The 15,884-nt window shown below is 34.2% G+C and overlaps 1 protein-coding gene across 1 annotated transcript; it reads left to right on the top strand.

Annotated features, from left to right (window-relative positions):
• Positions 1–269: 269 nt before the first annotated feature.
• On the top strand, positions 270–1,679 carry LOC124897951 (2-hydroxy-palmitic acid dioxygenase mpo1-like). Its single transcript, XM_047411572.1, has 4 exons — positions 270–360; positions 1,323–1,384; positions 1,471–1,548; positions 1,584–1,679. Exons 1-4 carry the CDS (start codon positions 270–272, stop codon positions 1,677–1,679), a joined length of 327 nt encoding a protein of 108 aa, XP_047267528.1.
• Positions 1,680–15,884: the final 14,205 nt, after the last annotated feature.

Raw genomic sequence — 15,884 nt, 5'->3', positions numbered from 1 at the left:
TCTATAGGGATGGTTCCCTTACCGTCATAGCCATCACAACGGTCCTCATAGGTCTTATGCGATAGTTTCCACAACCAATACAACTGAAGGCGTTACAGTAGGTTTAACGCGATGGTTTCTGGTGATAATTAATAAAACCATCGCTACATCATGACCTTTAGCGATGGTTATTGTCTTGACTATATGGAAATGGTTAGAAGGCATTTGGGATGGTTCTAAACCATCCCTATATGCACGTTAAAATATGATATTGTGATCGTTATTAGTCTATGGAGACGGCTGTTAACCGTCCCTATATACATGCTAGTGCGACAGTTGTACATGCTATTGGAACGGTTGTACGCATATACTTTTGGGACGGTATATATGTTATGGTAACAGTTGTATGCATATTCTATTGGGACGGTTATATATTCCATTGGATGGTTGTATGCATATACTATTGGGACAGTTATACATAATACCGAGACAGTTAAACATGAGCTATAGCAACGATTAATTTTATGATATTGAGACAGTTATTTTGAGGCGATTAGGATAATTATTATTAGAATATTCAACAATACTATATTATGCTGTTGCAATGATTTTATAAAGCTAACGTAACACATAAAATGTACATATATATTAATCATCAAGAGTATTAGTAACTATTAATTCCCAAAATGTCATATGCAAAAAGCCAACTATTTTTTTACCATTCAAAAAAATCAAAACATACAGAAGTTTCGAATGTTCAAAAATAAAAGATGTTTGAAACTACTCGGTCAAATTTTTCAGCAGCTAGTGTAACATGAAGCCAGTGCGATCGATCTCTTAGGTCAGGTCTAGTTCATCAATTTTTTTCCCACCATCTTCTATGTCATGATCACCTACAACAATAAGAAAATAAAATTAAAGTCTAGCAACAAACCACACAACAACAAAAACATACCCAATATTGAGATCAAGCATACGTATATACCCAAAGTTAGGAAAGATCAAGCATACCAAGTATATAGATTTCTATCCTCACCCTTCGGAGGGTAAGTATTTTAGTTTTTATCCTTCCACTAAGTCCTCTTTCCAGATTTAGTTATATACTTGATGCAAACAGGAGCAACTATACATTGATGCATGACAGAAAAGCTTGACTAAGGTCTTCAAACCCGACACACTAGAAAAAAAACAATAAATAATTAGTACTAACTTGGACAATCTCATATGGACTGGACAAAGATGTATAATGCATGATCTATTTGGTTAGGAATACATTAGAATCTAAGTTTTGCTTGAATCAAGTATGTGATGTTGGTGCTAACTGTGTTAAACACATGGTCAAGTTGTTCTAGCGGCTCAATTGTTCTGCTGGACTGGACAGTTTGTAGGTCACGAAGTGTTTGAGGTGATCGTTGGTGATAATTTTATTTGTACACGATTCTCAAAACTTTCTTTTATTTAGTATCATGACATTGTTATTCACTTTTGTAGAAGCGAGCACCTGCCTTACTGGACAATCTTACACAAGCTTTCCTTATGGCGCCATTCTTTGTACTCCTTGAGGTAATTATACTAGGTCTATCTCTTCTGTTAGGATAAATTACTTATCTTTTTTTGGCTATGAACTATACCCTGGGTTTCATTCAAAAGTGAAAACAACAATATATGCTAAAATCAAAGAATGGCAGGAGAACAAATAGAAAAAGATTTCTTAGGTTTGTTACGTGAGATTGTAACCTATTCTAATTTTATCTGTAAATGAAACAGAGTTGGTTTGCATATGAACCTCTTATGTACACATTCTGTGTTTCTATATGTACTCTGTACAATCAAAAACTTGGTTTTGTCTACATCCTTTATGACAAATAATGTTTTATGAAAATGCTCTTAGACTGTGGTTTGATGGAGCAGGTGGTGAAGATTTATGGGTATGATGCATCTTACCAGTCATGAAGGAGACTGCTAGATGTGAAGTAGTTTACTTACTAAAGCCCATGTTACACACCATGTAAAAGAACCGGAGTACAAGAGTGACAACACACAATATTCCTACCACGACAACACATTCATTTATTTTTGTGGAACCTTTCAACAAGTTACTATCTACCTGATACAAGATCAAGTTCACAACACAAGAAACAGGCGACGACAAGAACAACAAGATGTCAACAATAATGCTAGTGAATCAAAAAATGCCACACACGGCTTCACTAGACTTCAAGATTACAACAAGATGAAAAAGAATACAAAATTGCAACAAGTAGAACAACAAGATGTCAACAACAATGCTAGTAAATCGAAATTGGCCATACACGGCTTCACGAGACTTTAGGATACAACAAGATAAAAAATAATACAAAATTGCAACAAGTGTAGTGAATCAAAATTGTCCCCACACAACTTCACTACTTCAAGATACAAACAACAATGTCACAAGATTATAAAAGAACTAGAGTATAATTAAGAATTTCAAACACTAACCTTGATTGTTTTGACTGTTTCTCCCGGTATCTACAAGTGTAGAGGTAGATTCTCTTGACAAAGAAATGGACAATGCCGCTAGCATCTTAGGATAGATTAATCCTGCAATTTAAAGTTGAGCAATTACATCTGCAATAACTTTTTGTCTAATGGTTCTCTTTTGTTCCTCAATTTGATCCTCCATTTTTAAAATCCTTTCTTCCATTTGATGTATGACATCATTGGTGGCATTGAAAGTTAGATCAGAAGAGCCATTTATTCTATTCAAGGAAGTTCTTATAACCCCGGTTCCATACAGTCTTACACATCCCGGATGTTTAGGACACATGATTGCTGAAAATACATCAATAGACTGATCATGACTTCCTTGTTGCATTTCAATTTCCTCCATTTCAGCCGAATAAATCATATTCAAAATCACATTCAAGTAATTACAAATTAAGAGTTGGATGTCAGTATAAACTTAAAATAGATAAGTTTCATACAATTTTACTTGTGACCACAAACATTTCCTTCAACAAACCATTCATATGAAAATAAATATTAACAATTACTTAAATAATAAGTTAAAACTCAATAAGAAATAAGAGAACACACCAATTTATTATGAATTAAAATGAAAGTCTTTTTGCCAGTAGTGTGTGGATCCATTAGCTTCTTTCGATTCTCAGTATTTGTTTCAGACATTTTTTGTAAAATGAATCAATAACATTAGCGAAAGTAATAACGTCTCTATAGAACTAACAGTAATATGATCACGGATGTTGAAATACATTTTACCTTAAATTTTTCAGACTTCCAATATATGAGGAGTTGTTTGAATTGATATTCTGGAACACCTCCCGGCCTTTTCGCCATTTGAACTTCATCATTTTCATATGGATCATAATGTTTTTCCTTTAAATCAACTCTGTGTTTTCTCCAAGATTTCAAAGTCTTTCCAAAGCCCAACCTTCAGGAACATCATATTCTGACTACAAGTTGATCTCATTCAGTTAGGATAACAAAAATAAGACAACTAAAAAAATATCAAATACTGACAGAGAAAAACCTGCGTATAATCCCATAAATCCTTTTTAGTATGCATTAGCCTCCAATCAAATATATCGAATGGGAAAAGGGTCGTATTTTTCGCCAATGTGCCTAGGAAGTTTTCTAACTCAGTTACAACTTCATCAGTAGGACCAACAGGTTGATTTTGCCGATTTAGTATGATTAATTTTTTCTCTTATCGGCCATGTACCTTTTGCATTTGTGTTTTGCCTCTAGTTTATTTAGTGGAAATCCCTTTAACTATAAGAAAATATAAGTAAATTAGAAGTCACGAATGAATTCAATAAGTTTCTAAGATATATGTTACCTTGTTCTTCAGAATATTCAACTATTATTGAAGTAGCTGAATCATCTATTTGGACTTGATCCTCTACATGTTGCTCATCATTTGCATGTTGCTCCTCTACAACATAATGCTCAACTATAGATTGTTCAATTTCTCGAGATGGTGGTTGTTGTACTTGTGGTTGTTGTACTGGTGGTTGTTAAATTGGTGTCTGTTGTTGTACTGCTAGCTGCTGTTCTCCAATTAATTTGAGAAGATTATCTTTCTCCAATCGTATGGCTTTAACTATTTCAGTTGTTGTCAATAATCGTCTTTTTCTATTTGCCATGGCTAATAACGATCCAGGTCCAGTAAATACCTTTTTGTTTGCTCTTTTATTATTTTTTGAAGGCCTTTGTTGATTCATTTTTATCCAAACCTGCATAAAATTAAGGTGGATAAATCAGTAACTTTAGTCACTAGGATACAAGTAAATCAATGATTACATATTTCAACCACTTGTAACAGAAACTAAACCAAAAAAAGGAAAATGAAATGGAATAACAAGGTAATGGGTATTTAGCTAACTTTTCAGCTGCTGATAGCAATTATGACTGTGGTTCTGGTTATCACAAATTTATCCTTGTTCAGATAGATTAGGCTGTAGGGAATTGGGAAAAAGCCTTAGTTGAACTCATTATCTAGCAGTAATTTTTTTCAGGTAAATTAGTGTTTGACAACCAGTCTCACACTATATAGCATCTCCAACAAAATAGGGAGCACTCCAGAATTGAGAAATAGTGACACACCAAGTAGATGATTGAGCAGAATTAATTGATGATATAACATAAGCAAAATGATGCATAAACATGAAACCAATAAACACAAACACTTGTTTTTTTCCTTTTGCAATGGATAGTCGATCTGCATTGTATGTCAAACAGAACAAGAAAGATTGAGAAAGAACAAGGACTACAAGTCCAATGATGATATCCACCAAACCAGCATAAATAACAACTTACAAACTGGAGATAGAATGGATGTGCCCCAGTTTCATCACTTACAACAACAACAATACAACATACCCGGTGTATTCCCATCTTGTGGGGTCTGGGGAGGGTAAAATATATGCAGTCTATACCACCACCTCTGAAGAAGTAGAGAGGTTATTTCTAAATAACCACAGATATACTAGATAAGTTTTCTCTGAACTACCTTTACTTCATCCAATCTTGTGAAAGATAGTCCCTTTTCTTGACATGATTGACTCAGGTAAAGAACAGACTACTTTTCCTGGTAAATCAAGTCAGCATATCTATTAGGCAGGCTCTAGAAAAATATTTGGAGTTCCTTGGATCTCTAGCAGGCAGCAAGTTGTTATACTTGGACATTGGTTCATGATTGAAAAGTTTAGTATAATCAATGTTGAGTTTTATTAGGACATTGCCTTAACAAGAAAGCGTTAGCATATTAGTCTGTAGCTTGTATGTGTTTCTGCTTGAACATATATGTATACTTGAACAACCACTAATATGCTAAAGACAAGTACTAACCACAACTTCTCACCATTCTAACTATAAGGAGGAGATAAACTAGGTTTATATAGTCTAGATCCTGGAAGAAAGCTTCAACCATCAGAGTATATTAGAAATTTGTTGTTGAAGTAACTTGTTTTTTATAACGAAAGAAATAGTATTTTAAGGAAAAAATCAAATGAGCAAAGTGGGATTTTAAAGTTCCTTATCTTAGGCATGTGCATTTGACCCATGAGTACTCAACATTTCACGGGCTCAAAACACACTATTCCTTTGAAAGGAGTACAGCCAAATTCCAGATTACTGACTAATACTCAGCTTCTCGTCATATTTGACAATATGTTTTACTGTTTAACTTTGTCTAACTATTTCCAGTAATTGACAACCTTTATTTGTCCCCTATGAATGCGAAAATTATGAAATCATTTTGGTGTCTATATCATCTTGTTTCTTAGTTGCGGATAAACCTAATATGATCTCATTCCTTTTCTCTCTTATGTCCTTAAGTATATTATTTGTTTGTAGTATAAACAGTTACAAGTACATACTTATACTAATACATTGTCTATGGTCACTGAGATTACTTAGCTAAAATATTATTATTGAACATAACATAAAAAATGCACTTTATGAATTCCTTTGTAATTACCCCCACCTCTGTGACAATGGGATAAGAGGGGTTTAATCACTAATACACTGTAAACAAGATTATCCTACTTTTCGAAGGCAACAGACCAGCAACAGTTATATCTTCTGGGACCTCAAAAAGTAAGTCATATCATGAGACCACAAAATCCATAAATTAGACCACAAATCCATAAAATTACTCTAAAATCAGACCACAAAATTTATTTTTAAGGATACAGGAAACCAAATTGGAGACCTACCTGAAAAGAAGAACATTTCTGGAGAAGCAAAATCGTAATAAGACGAGATAAAAATCAACGAGTTGTAGTTCAGAGAAGAAACCAGATGAAAATCAGCAACTTGAATCTTACACTACCAACACAGCTAATTTAACACTAAAACACACACAAAAATGGTTGTCAAGTACTGAACGGAGAAGCGACTGTCGAATATTAAATGAAGAAGCCGTTGATCGAGATGGGGTTGTCTAGTACTGAACGGCAAAGTTATCGATGAGATGGGGTTGTCAAGTACTGAACGAATCGAGATGGGGATGTCGAGATCGGGAAGCCATCGAGTACTGATGAATGGAATCAAATAGGGGCTTTCAAGATTGAGAAGCCATCGAGTATTGGCTGTCGAATACTGTGAATGAATGTATTTCGTGTATTAACCCTAATACAAATGGGGGCAGACCAAAAAAAATTGGGGGAAAAGAACTTATTTTAACTTTTTTTGATAAACATAATTAAAAAGAGCGGGTAAAATAAGTGTTGAAGTCCCGCCTAATTAATGTTATATTTAGCTGATATAAAATATGGGACGGTTATATATCTGTTACCATAGATATCTATTGAGACGGTTATGATAACCATTATCATAAATATACCTATTTGAACGGTTATAATAAGGCTTATGTGACGGTTAACTTAAATTATTGTCCTAATATCTATTAGGACGGTTGTAACCGTCGCTATATATTTTCTATAGTAATGGTTCTAATAACCGTTACAACAGGGTGATTTATTAGGACAGTTAAATCAAATATACGACGGTTATGTTAATTAATTGTCCCATTAGACATGGTCACATTATGCAACATCTATAACCGTCATTGTAGAGTATCTATAGCGATGGTTATAGAATCGTCGCCTAAACTATCATTACCATAGCCCATTTTTCTAGTGGTAGGCATTTAACAGCTATCCTTGGGGTTATGAAAGTTTCGAAATGACTGTTAAATATTTGTTGACTCCATTAGCGTCAAAGACAGTCAACTTATATGGCTTTTCATGGGCTTTCATGGTAAATGTTTCTTTCTTTTATTATGATATCATTTTTTTACTCAATAATGGTTTTGATTTATTGGTGTTATTTTATAGGCCTGGGCGTTTGAAGCCATTCTTTATTTGAGACAACAAGTGAACTACCAGGAAGAAGTTTCCTATCCAAGAATCTTGAGATGGTTGTCGACCAAAACTGATAAAAATGCAAAATTTCTTAATCTCTTCAACCCCCGAAGGATGCAGTAAGCATAATTATAATTAAGTTTTTATTTTAACAAATGATTTTTTTGAATGATCTAATCATCATTCTAATATATGTAATGATTTATGTTAGACTGTGCATCCGTCGCTAGTTCCGACCAATCAAGAGTTGAAGATACCATTTTTTCTTACATTACGATCTGTGCAAACTTTATCGGACCCTAAGGTCATCGATAGAATAAACATGGAATTGTTTGGAGCAACAACCATTATAAGAAAAATAATTTTAGAGGGTAGGCTTGTTGCTGTTGATAGTCGTAATGGTAATGGAGTTGTTGGTGGTGGTAGTGGTGCTGCTGTTGGTTCTAATTATGCTCCTCTTACAGTATTTAAAACAAATCATTATGAGTATGATCATACTGGTTATACAAATTTTACCTCTCCCAGCAAATGTTCTGCATACAAATGTCAAGAAAGCTTCTTATCGAGAGACAGATTACAGCAAAAATGACTCATGACCAGCAAATGTTCTGCATACAAATGTCAAGACTGCAGGGCAAAACATGATGTAGTGATTAATGTTATTAATGCATTAACTGATTCTATAAAGAAATTGACATCTAAGAGGGGTGTCATTCTATCAAAGAGGATTATATTTCCATTTACTCCATTAGAGATTAAGGCTAAGAGGAGAAGAAAAGTGATTTTCAAGGCATTATCAAGCATCCAAAAAAGTAAAATTGCAACTCCTCTGTCCATGTGTTGCACTGAGCAATGTACAATATACAAAGGAGAGCAGCACGAGCTGAAGAAGGTGAATATATATGTCATCCAACTGATAAACAGACACATTTCTATTTCAACAAATGACAAATTTGCTAAAAAGTATCAAACAAACATATACATCTGTTACAACAGTTGACTAACTCGTTACACCAGATAAAGTATTTGTTGCGATATATGTCTCATCTATTTTAGCAAATCAAACAGCTCTTCGTACCACTTTTATTTGTACCAACAGATGACCTATCTGCTGCAACAAATGGTTCATCCATTGAAACTTATCATACAGGTCTTCCTCATGTAGAAATTTGTCCCAATAGTTGATTAATTATTCCAACAGAAATATAATTTGTTTGGGACAATTTAAAATAGGAGGAAGACCTATTTGATTTGCTAGAACAGATGAGTTATCCTTTTTTATTTTGTTGTATCTCCATGATTAGGATTGACCAATACTGGCTTTCCAGGTGGATGTAGAAGCTATTGTTGAACAGCATTGACAATATGCTACTCTACTCTTTTTCTGGAAATACGAAGAACAGAAAGCGCATAAACTGTATGTAAGAGACAATAAAGATCCACGATGAGAAAAACCGAATTCTATAGCACCGGATGAAGAACAACTTGTCCATATTGAGTAGATCTTTATATCTTGAGTCTGTCAAAGTAATAACCTCACCCCTCCTTAGAAATCCTAGGCATCAATACTTAAATTGTTGATGTATTTGTTGAGATCTATACTCATAATAATTTTTTTATATTTCATTTATTAGTTGATTTATTTCAGCTAATTTCTTAAAGCTTCAATGTATTTTATTTTGTCTATGATTTTTTTCCTTGGATTTAAACTTATTAATTGAAATGGAATATTAGATTCAAATATTGCAATTTATAATGTATCTGTTGCAACAGACGGCACATCTATTGGAAAATATCAAACAAATTTAGACATATGTTGCAATAGATAGGTAATCTATTGGAATTTATCAAACAGGACTTCCCACTGTTACAACAGATAGACTTACATAGAAACATTGACATAATGCAATAGATGACCAACCTATTGCAGCAGATAAACTATATGTTAGAACAGGTAGAATATCTGTTACAACGGATGGAGAATCTGTTGCATTATAAAAATTCAACTTTCATTAGACAAAAAATTGTCACTACATGTAAAAAAGTGAAAGTGAATTGAAATAAAAAAGGCGGAACACATCGACAGTGTTCAGTTCAAACACCTAAAATAAAATAGGCATCAAGTAGACAATGTTCATTTTAAACACGTAAAATTAAATAGGCATCAAATGTGTCAGGTTGGCATTTTTTGCTGACTTGGCATCTGATTTGGCCCCCAACGGTTATATTTTCCTCCATTATCTTATATATTCATCTTCTTCCTAAAATTTAAACCAAAATTCCCAAATCTTCCTCTTCGCCGTTATTTTTTTTAATCTATCCAAATTCTTTAAATTATTTGTATTTGATCTTTCTTTTCTTTATTTTTTTTATTTTTTCCAACTGAGCTTGACAATGTCGAGTGCATCTTTCACTGTTTTTTTTATAATAATTTTTGATATTGTAAGTGCGGTCATGAAGCTCTATTAAAGACTTCTTGGACTCAACAAAATCCAGGTCGTAGGTTTTTTACTTGTAAGATTTCAAAGGTAATATTTTTTTTATTTAATTAGTTGATTAATTATTGACTTGTAATTATTTTGTAATTATATTTTTGTTTTTATAGAAATTGGGTGGATGCGATTACTTTGATTGGTATGAAGAATGACACATTTCATAAGCAAATCGTGTAATCTGATGTTTGTTGAACAAAGTCACGGCTTCTGAAGAGAAACAAAATCGAGCAAGAAGATACTACATTCTTGCCGTTATTCCTACTGGTTTGGTGTTGTTGGGCATATGGATATTCAAGCCTAATTGCTAAAATTTTCATGGTGGTATATTTGCTACTGGTTTGGTGTTGTCGAGTACATGGATATTCAAGCGTAATTGTTGCAAAATATCAAACAGATTTAGGCATATATTGTAAAATTTAGGTCATCTATTGGAAATTATCAAACAGGTCTTCCCACTGTTGCAACAGATTAGACTTAGATTAGATAGAAATAATATCGGCATAATACAACAGACGACCAATCTATTGCAATAGATAAACTATCTGCCAGAACAAATAGAATATATTTTACAACAATTGATAATCTATTGCATTATAAAAAACTCAACTTTCATTGAAAAAAATTATCGCCACTACATGAACATGTAATTTAAAGCAAAGTGAAGTGTGACTTGAAATAAAAAATTATTATTTCACAGGCTCTTCTATAAACACAGGCTCCAAGCGTCCAATTAGTACCCCATAAGCCTAGACCTCTTGCAGGGTTATCATAGTGTTGTCATACCGAAAGGTCATTGGCTCGGCCATTTTTGGGTTGATCAGCAAACATTTCATGTGTGCAAGAGCGTACGAGCCGCACGCGTAACCGGTATCATTTTTTGGAAGGGTCATGCCTTTGTTTTGACCTTCAACATTCATGGTTTCTTCATCAATGCTTTCTTTGGCAAATGATTCATCAGTTTACTCTCCCTCAACAAGATGGCCAACAGCTCCATCAGTGGCTGCACGAGGAAAAAGGATCAACCTTCGATGGCAGGTTCGTTGCAGTCATAAAATTTAAACTTTCCCTCCTCAAATAGTATCTCAACAACCCTATAATGTATGACGTTCATGCTAATGACTGCAAGAATCCTCTTTGCCTTGGTCCAGCTCTTGTCATGTGGATTTGGCCTCTCCCCTCTAACATATTTTATCATTTTTTCTTCATCCAAGTACAACATAGAAACTAAGAAATCAAGTCCTGCACCACAGGCTGACGCATCAAAATTGAGTTTATTGTACTTATCCTTGAGCTTCTTTCAGAATTCGAGGTCTATTATCCTATCGACAGCGTTATAAGCTTTCGGGTACATTAATTGCCTTTTCCTCATGAAGCAGAGGATTTTGTCAATATATTGTGATATAAGAAGTCAATTTTTAAATAGGTTAGTAATTGTAAAGATGGTCCATCTGTTGCACAGGGTTATATGAATCAATAATCCAACGCAACTTATACAACAGATGGATAATAAGTTGCAACAGAACAACTATCAGTTGCACCAGAATACCCAGTTGTTGCAACAGATTTCATATCTGTTGCGTAGCTTCTTCTTCATGGGGTAGATTAGAAGGCTAGGTTAGGAAAAGTAAACTTGCCTTGTCCTCGTACCACATATGTATATCTGTCATAGTCTGGAAGTCTTGGGGGAAAAGGAAGGCCTGGGGTAATCTGGTGCACCTGGCTTGGCATTCATGGCCTGTCGCAAATCCCTCTTCTTTTTATCACCAAGTTTTGTGTATATGTCCACCTTCTTGAATGGACCCTGAACTTCAATGGCTTTTGGAGAGGAAGGAGTTGTAATTATTTTTTATTTCTGATCGAAGAGTACGTCGGTTATTGCTCTTTTCTTCCTACTAACCAACACTGTAGGAGTGTATGGCTCCCTCACCTTCTTGGATGGTATGACACCCCTCCTGGATTTGAATTCCTCGATAGCTTTAGAGATAGCCTCTACTTTTTCAAAGAGTTTATCTTGGCTATCCTTGCACTCTTTAAATTTACAACAAGAACACGAGGGTGAAAAGGGGTGAGAGAGACCTGTGTAAGGGTGAAAAGGGGTGTTTTCAAACATATTTATTTTTTCTTGAGCATCAATATGCTCATCATCACGAGTGGTAGCAGCATCAGCCTACCTGCCACCAACACCAACAACTCCACCAGAAGAAGCACCCGGATCTGCCTTAGTAGGTTGGCCATGAAGAGCCTCAATATTAGGCTGACCTTGTCTAACTGCTCTTCCTATGGTTGTTGCTCCATCCAATTCCTTCTTTATTAACTCCACCGTTGGGTCTGCTATAGTATCAACATGACCTAGAGTAATATAAGAAATCATCAACGACTCCTTCTCAGTATGCACAATTCATGGATACACAACCTAGAAAAAAAAGACAGATGTATTTAAATTATATAATATAATAATTTTCACAGTTGGGTTACATTTTAACACAATCAACTTCTATAACGGATTAACAATATATTGCATCAGATGATCCATCTATTGTATAGTTTGTAGTAGATATTTAAAATTTGTTTGAGTCAGGTTCAGAGAACCAGAGCAACACATGAATAATTTGATGTAAAATATCAATCATTTGTCACAACAGATTACTAATCTGTTGTACTAGTTGCACAAGATGGGTAATCTGTTGGGCTATACATTATGCAATAGATGATCTGTATGTGTATTAACAATATGTTGCATCAGATTACACATCTGTTGTATAATTTGCTGTAGATGGTTAATCTATTAGGAGTTAGGTTCAAAGAACCAAAACGACATATGGGTAATCTGATGTAAGATATCAATCATCTATCGCAATAAATTATCCATCTGTTGTACTGGTTGGCACAGTACGAGTAATATGTCGCAATAGATGTCCCATCTGGTGCATCAGATATAACATCTGTTGCACCAAATATAACATCTATTCAATATCTTTCATTGAGTAAAATTATTTTACTTGAAGAAGATGTACTGCATCATCTGGAGGGTTAAAGAGATCATCTTTCTTAATTTTGGTGTTGCTCTTTGCAGCCAACCACCTAAATATCCTTGGATGAGAAATATCATTCGGGTAATCCATTACCTGCTTTCGGATGGGGGGAATGGCTTCAAATGTCCAAGCCTAAAAAATGTAAATAGGAAGTAAACAAAAAAAGTCATAATAACTATATTCAACATAACTTAATGGATGAGTTAAAATGGTGATTAATTTTACCATGAAAGCCCAAGAAAAGTTTTATAATGTGATCTTCCCTGGGGATAGCTCTGTAAGTAAATATTGGATAGTCAAGTAGAAGTTGTCATATCCCCAAGGATAATTGTTGAATTTATCAAAATCCTCAGCACGCGCCAACTAATCATCTTCTATGACCTTGTTGACATCTCTTGTCAATATAACCGAATGGATAAACCAAACTAAGCACAATTGCTCCCTGTACTGCTTTGGTATGATTTTATCCATTAAATCTGTCAACAAATTCGATTCTTTGTAACCACGTCGAGCAATGTCAAACAACCCATCTATTTTTCCTTTGTGTTTTTTTGCCTTGGATCTTTTGTGGGTGTTCCCTTGGCGATAGGTAGTTCTTCTGGACGATGGCATCTCAAGCCCATCACTATGGCAAATTCTTGCAAGCCAAAATAAATCGGCATGCCACAGTAGTTGATCCAGATTTTATCCATCTTTTTGCCCTCCTCCTTTGAATCTTCATCATCCCCTACGTACTTGATCCTGAGCTTGAGAAGATCATATATCATCCTCATATGGAAATGGGCAAGGGACTCAGGAAGCTCAAGAAAGCGTCCAAAGCAGCTCTTATTAAAAAGTTCATCTATATTTTCGTTCTTCATAATTTTCCTAAAATAAATAAATTTACTCCCCATCTGATATTTAAGTATAATTTCACCCGTTAGTTCTTCTTCTATTTTTTGATCATTTATCGGTATCACAACTTAAAACTTGTCAATACTTAAAGTTTTGACAGGATCATGCTGGGATGTCGATATTAATTCATGCCCCATTGGTGATCCATTATCATCATATTGATGATCATCCTCTTTCTCATTCTCACTCTTTAATTTCTCCTCTTTCTCACTTTTCTTTTTTTCATCACCATCTACAGACCCTTGTCGACCTCCCTCAATGTTGTTTTCATATCTCTCCTCAGCTTCATTTTTTCCTGACTGAGATTGTTCAGAAAGCGCCTCTGAATCCCTCTGTACTGTAGCCTTTTTTTTTATGGTCAGACTTTGATCCACTTTCACTTTCTTTTCTTTTGGGAGACATATTTTACCTACAAACAACAGGAAAAAATTACATTACAATTGATGTATGCATAAATTTTTAAAAATACATTACAAACACCACCAAAAATGACACACCAACAGCCCCCCACCACAAACACCACTAACCAATGCCACAAACACCACAAATACTGACACCACCGACAGCCATAACAAACACCATCAACCAATGCCACCACAAACACCATCAACAACCACCACCAGTGCCACCACGACGATGATGACCACCACCACCATTACAAACACTATCCAACAATATCACGATAGTCAACGAAACACTGCAATAGAAAATAGGATTTTATCGAGTTCTTCCTACGATTTTACCATCAAAACTCAAAATTGTAAACTCATTCTCGAAGATAATACAACTAAAAGGTTTTTTTCATCATTAACGTAAAATCCCTTATTTTTTAAAACTAATAAATATAGAACTCTTCTCGAACTCTGTTACCTACAAAGATAGAGAAAATGACTGAAACAAGTAAGAATAAAGTAAAAAATAACACATATGTTTCGGAAATGAGAATAAAATTGATCTGTTGTGAAGGGTTGAGCAATTTTTTGAGTAGTTGTTGTCTATACTATATAATTAAGTAAGAAAGAGAAAAGAGCGAGAACTCGAGATTTGAAATGATAAAATATTTTTCTCACAAATGGATGATTTATATGGGTTGGTTTGTATTTTGGAAAAGAATGAGAAGTTTTACAAATGTTAATTTGGTTCGAATTGATCTTAATTATTTTTTAAAATTATTAAAGATATGTATAATTTTTAACCCTCTCATCATGCAATTGCCAAAAGACTCAATTGAAGTTGTAGTAGTTGACCCTATAAATTCACCCCTAGTCCTAGATTAATCAATTTAGGTATATGAACTCAATTGAAATTGTATAAAAATAAATGTCCAACCCGTTGCATCAGATACGCATCTGTTGTAAATTATCAAATGGATTATCACATGTCGTAACAGATTACCCATTTGTTGTAAATTGTCAAATAGATGTTGTCATTTATTGTAGTTGACCCTATGAAAACTCACCCCTAGTCCTAGATTAATTAATTAAGGTTTTAGTTGAATATATGAGGTAGTAAGAATCGGTTCAGATCAGAGTGATCGATCGACGACTCTATTCAGGAAGAACGCAAAACCATCTCATCATACAATTGCCAAAAAAATCAATTAAAGTTGAAATTAATCCTGTAAAAACTCACCCCTGGTCCTAGATTAATCAATTAAAGTATTAGTCTAACATATAAAATCAATTAAAATTGTATAAAAATAAATGTTCAACCTGTTGCAACAGATGTCTTTTCTGTTATATTTAATCAAATAGACTAAGTCATTTATTGTAATAGATTACTCATCTGTTGTACATTATCAAATAGGTTAAGTCATCTGTTGTGATAGATTACCATCTTTTGTAAATTATCAAATGGATTGAGTCATATGTCACAACAAATTACCCATATATTGAAAATTATCAAATATGTGCTGCCATCTGTTATAGTTGACCCTATGAGAACTCACCCCTGATCTTGGATTAAGTAATGAAGGTATTAGTCTAACATATGAGGTAGTAAAAATTGGTTCAGCTCAGAGTGATCGATCGACGACTCTGGTTGGGGGAATGCAATACCGTCTCATTATACAATTTTTGAAAGACTCAATTGAAGTTGTAGTTGATCCTATGAGA

The sequence above is a fragment of the Capsicum annuum genome, chromosome 4 (genome assembly GCF_002878395.1).
Source record: "Capsicum annuum cultivar UCD-10X-F1 chromosome 4, UCD10Xv1.1, whole genome shotgun sequence".
NCBI classification, from domain to species: Eukaryota; Viridiplantae; Streptophyta; class Magnoliopsida; order Solanales; family Solanaceae; genus Capsicum; species Capsicum annuum.
The sequence above is the reverse complement of the archived record's forward strand: the minus strand, read 5'-3'. Positions and strand labels throughout refer to the sequence as shown.

Coding starts and splice junctions, on each gene's coding strand:
- LOC124897951 (XM_047411572.1), top strand. CDS start 270: ATGGAGACGGCTGTTAACCGTCCCTATATACATGCTAGTGCGACAGTT. Junction 361..1,322: donor ACGCATATACTTTTGGGACG/GTATATATGTTA, acceptor CACATGGTCAAG/TTGTTCTAGCGGCTCAATTG. Junction 1,385..1,470: donor TAGGTCACGAAGTGTTTGAG/GTGATCGTTGGT, acceptor TCACTTTTGTAG/AAGCGAGCACCTGCCTTACT.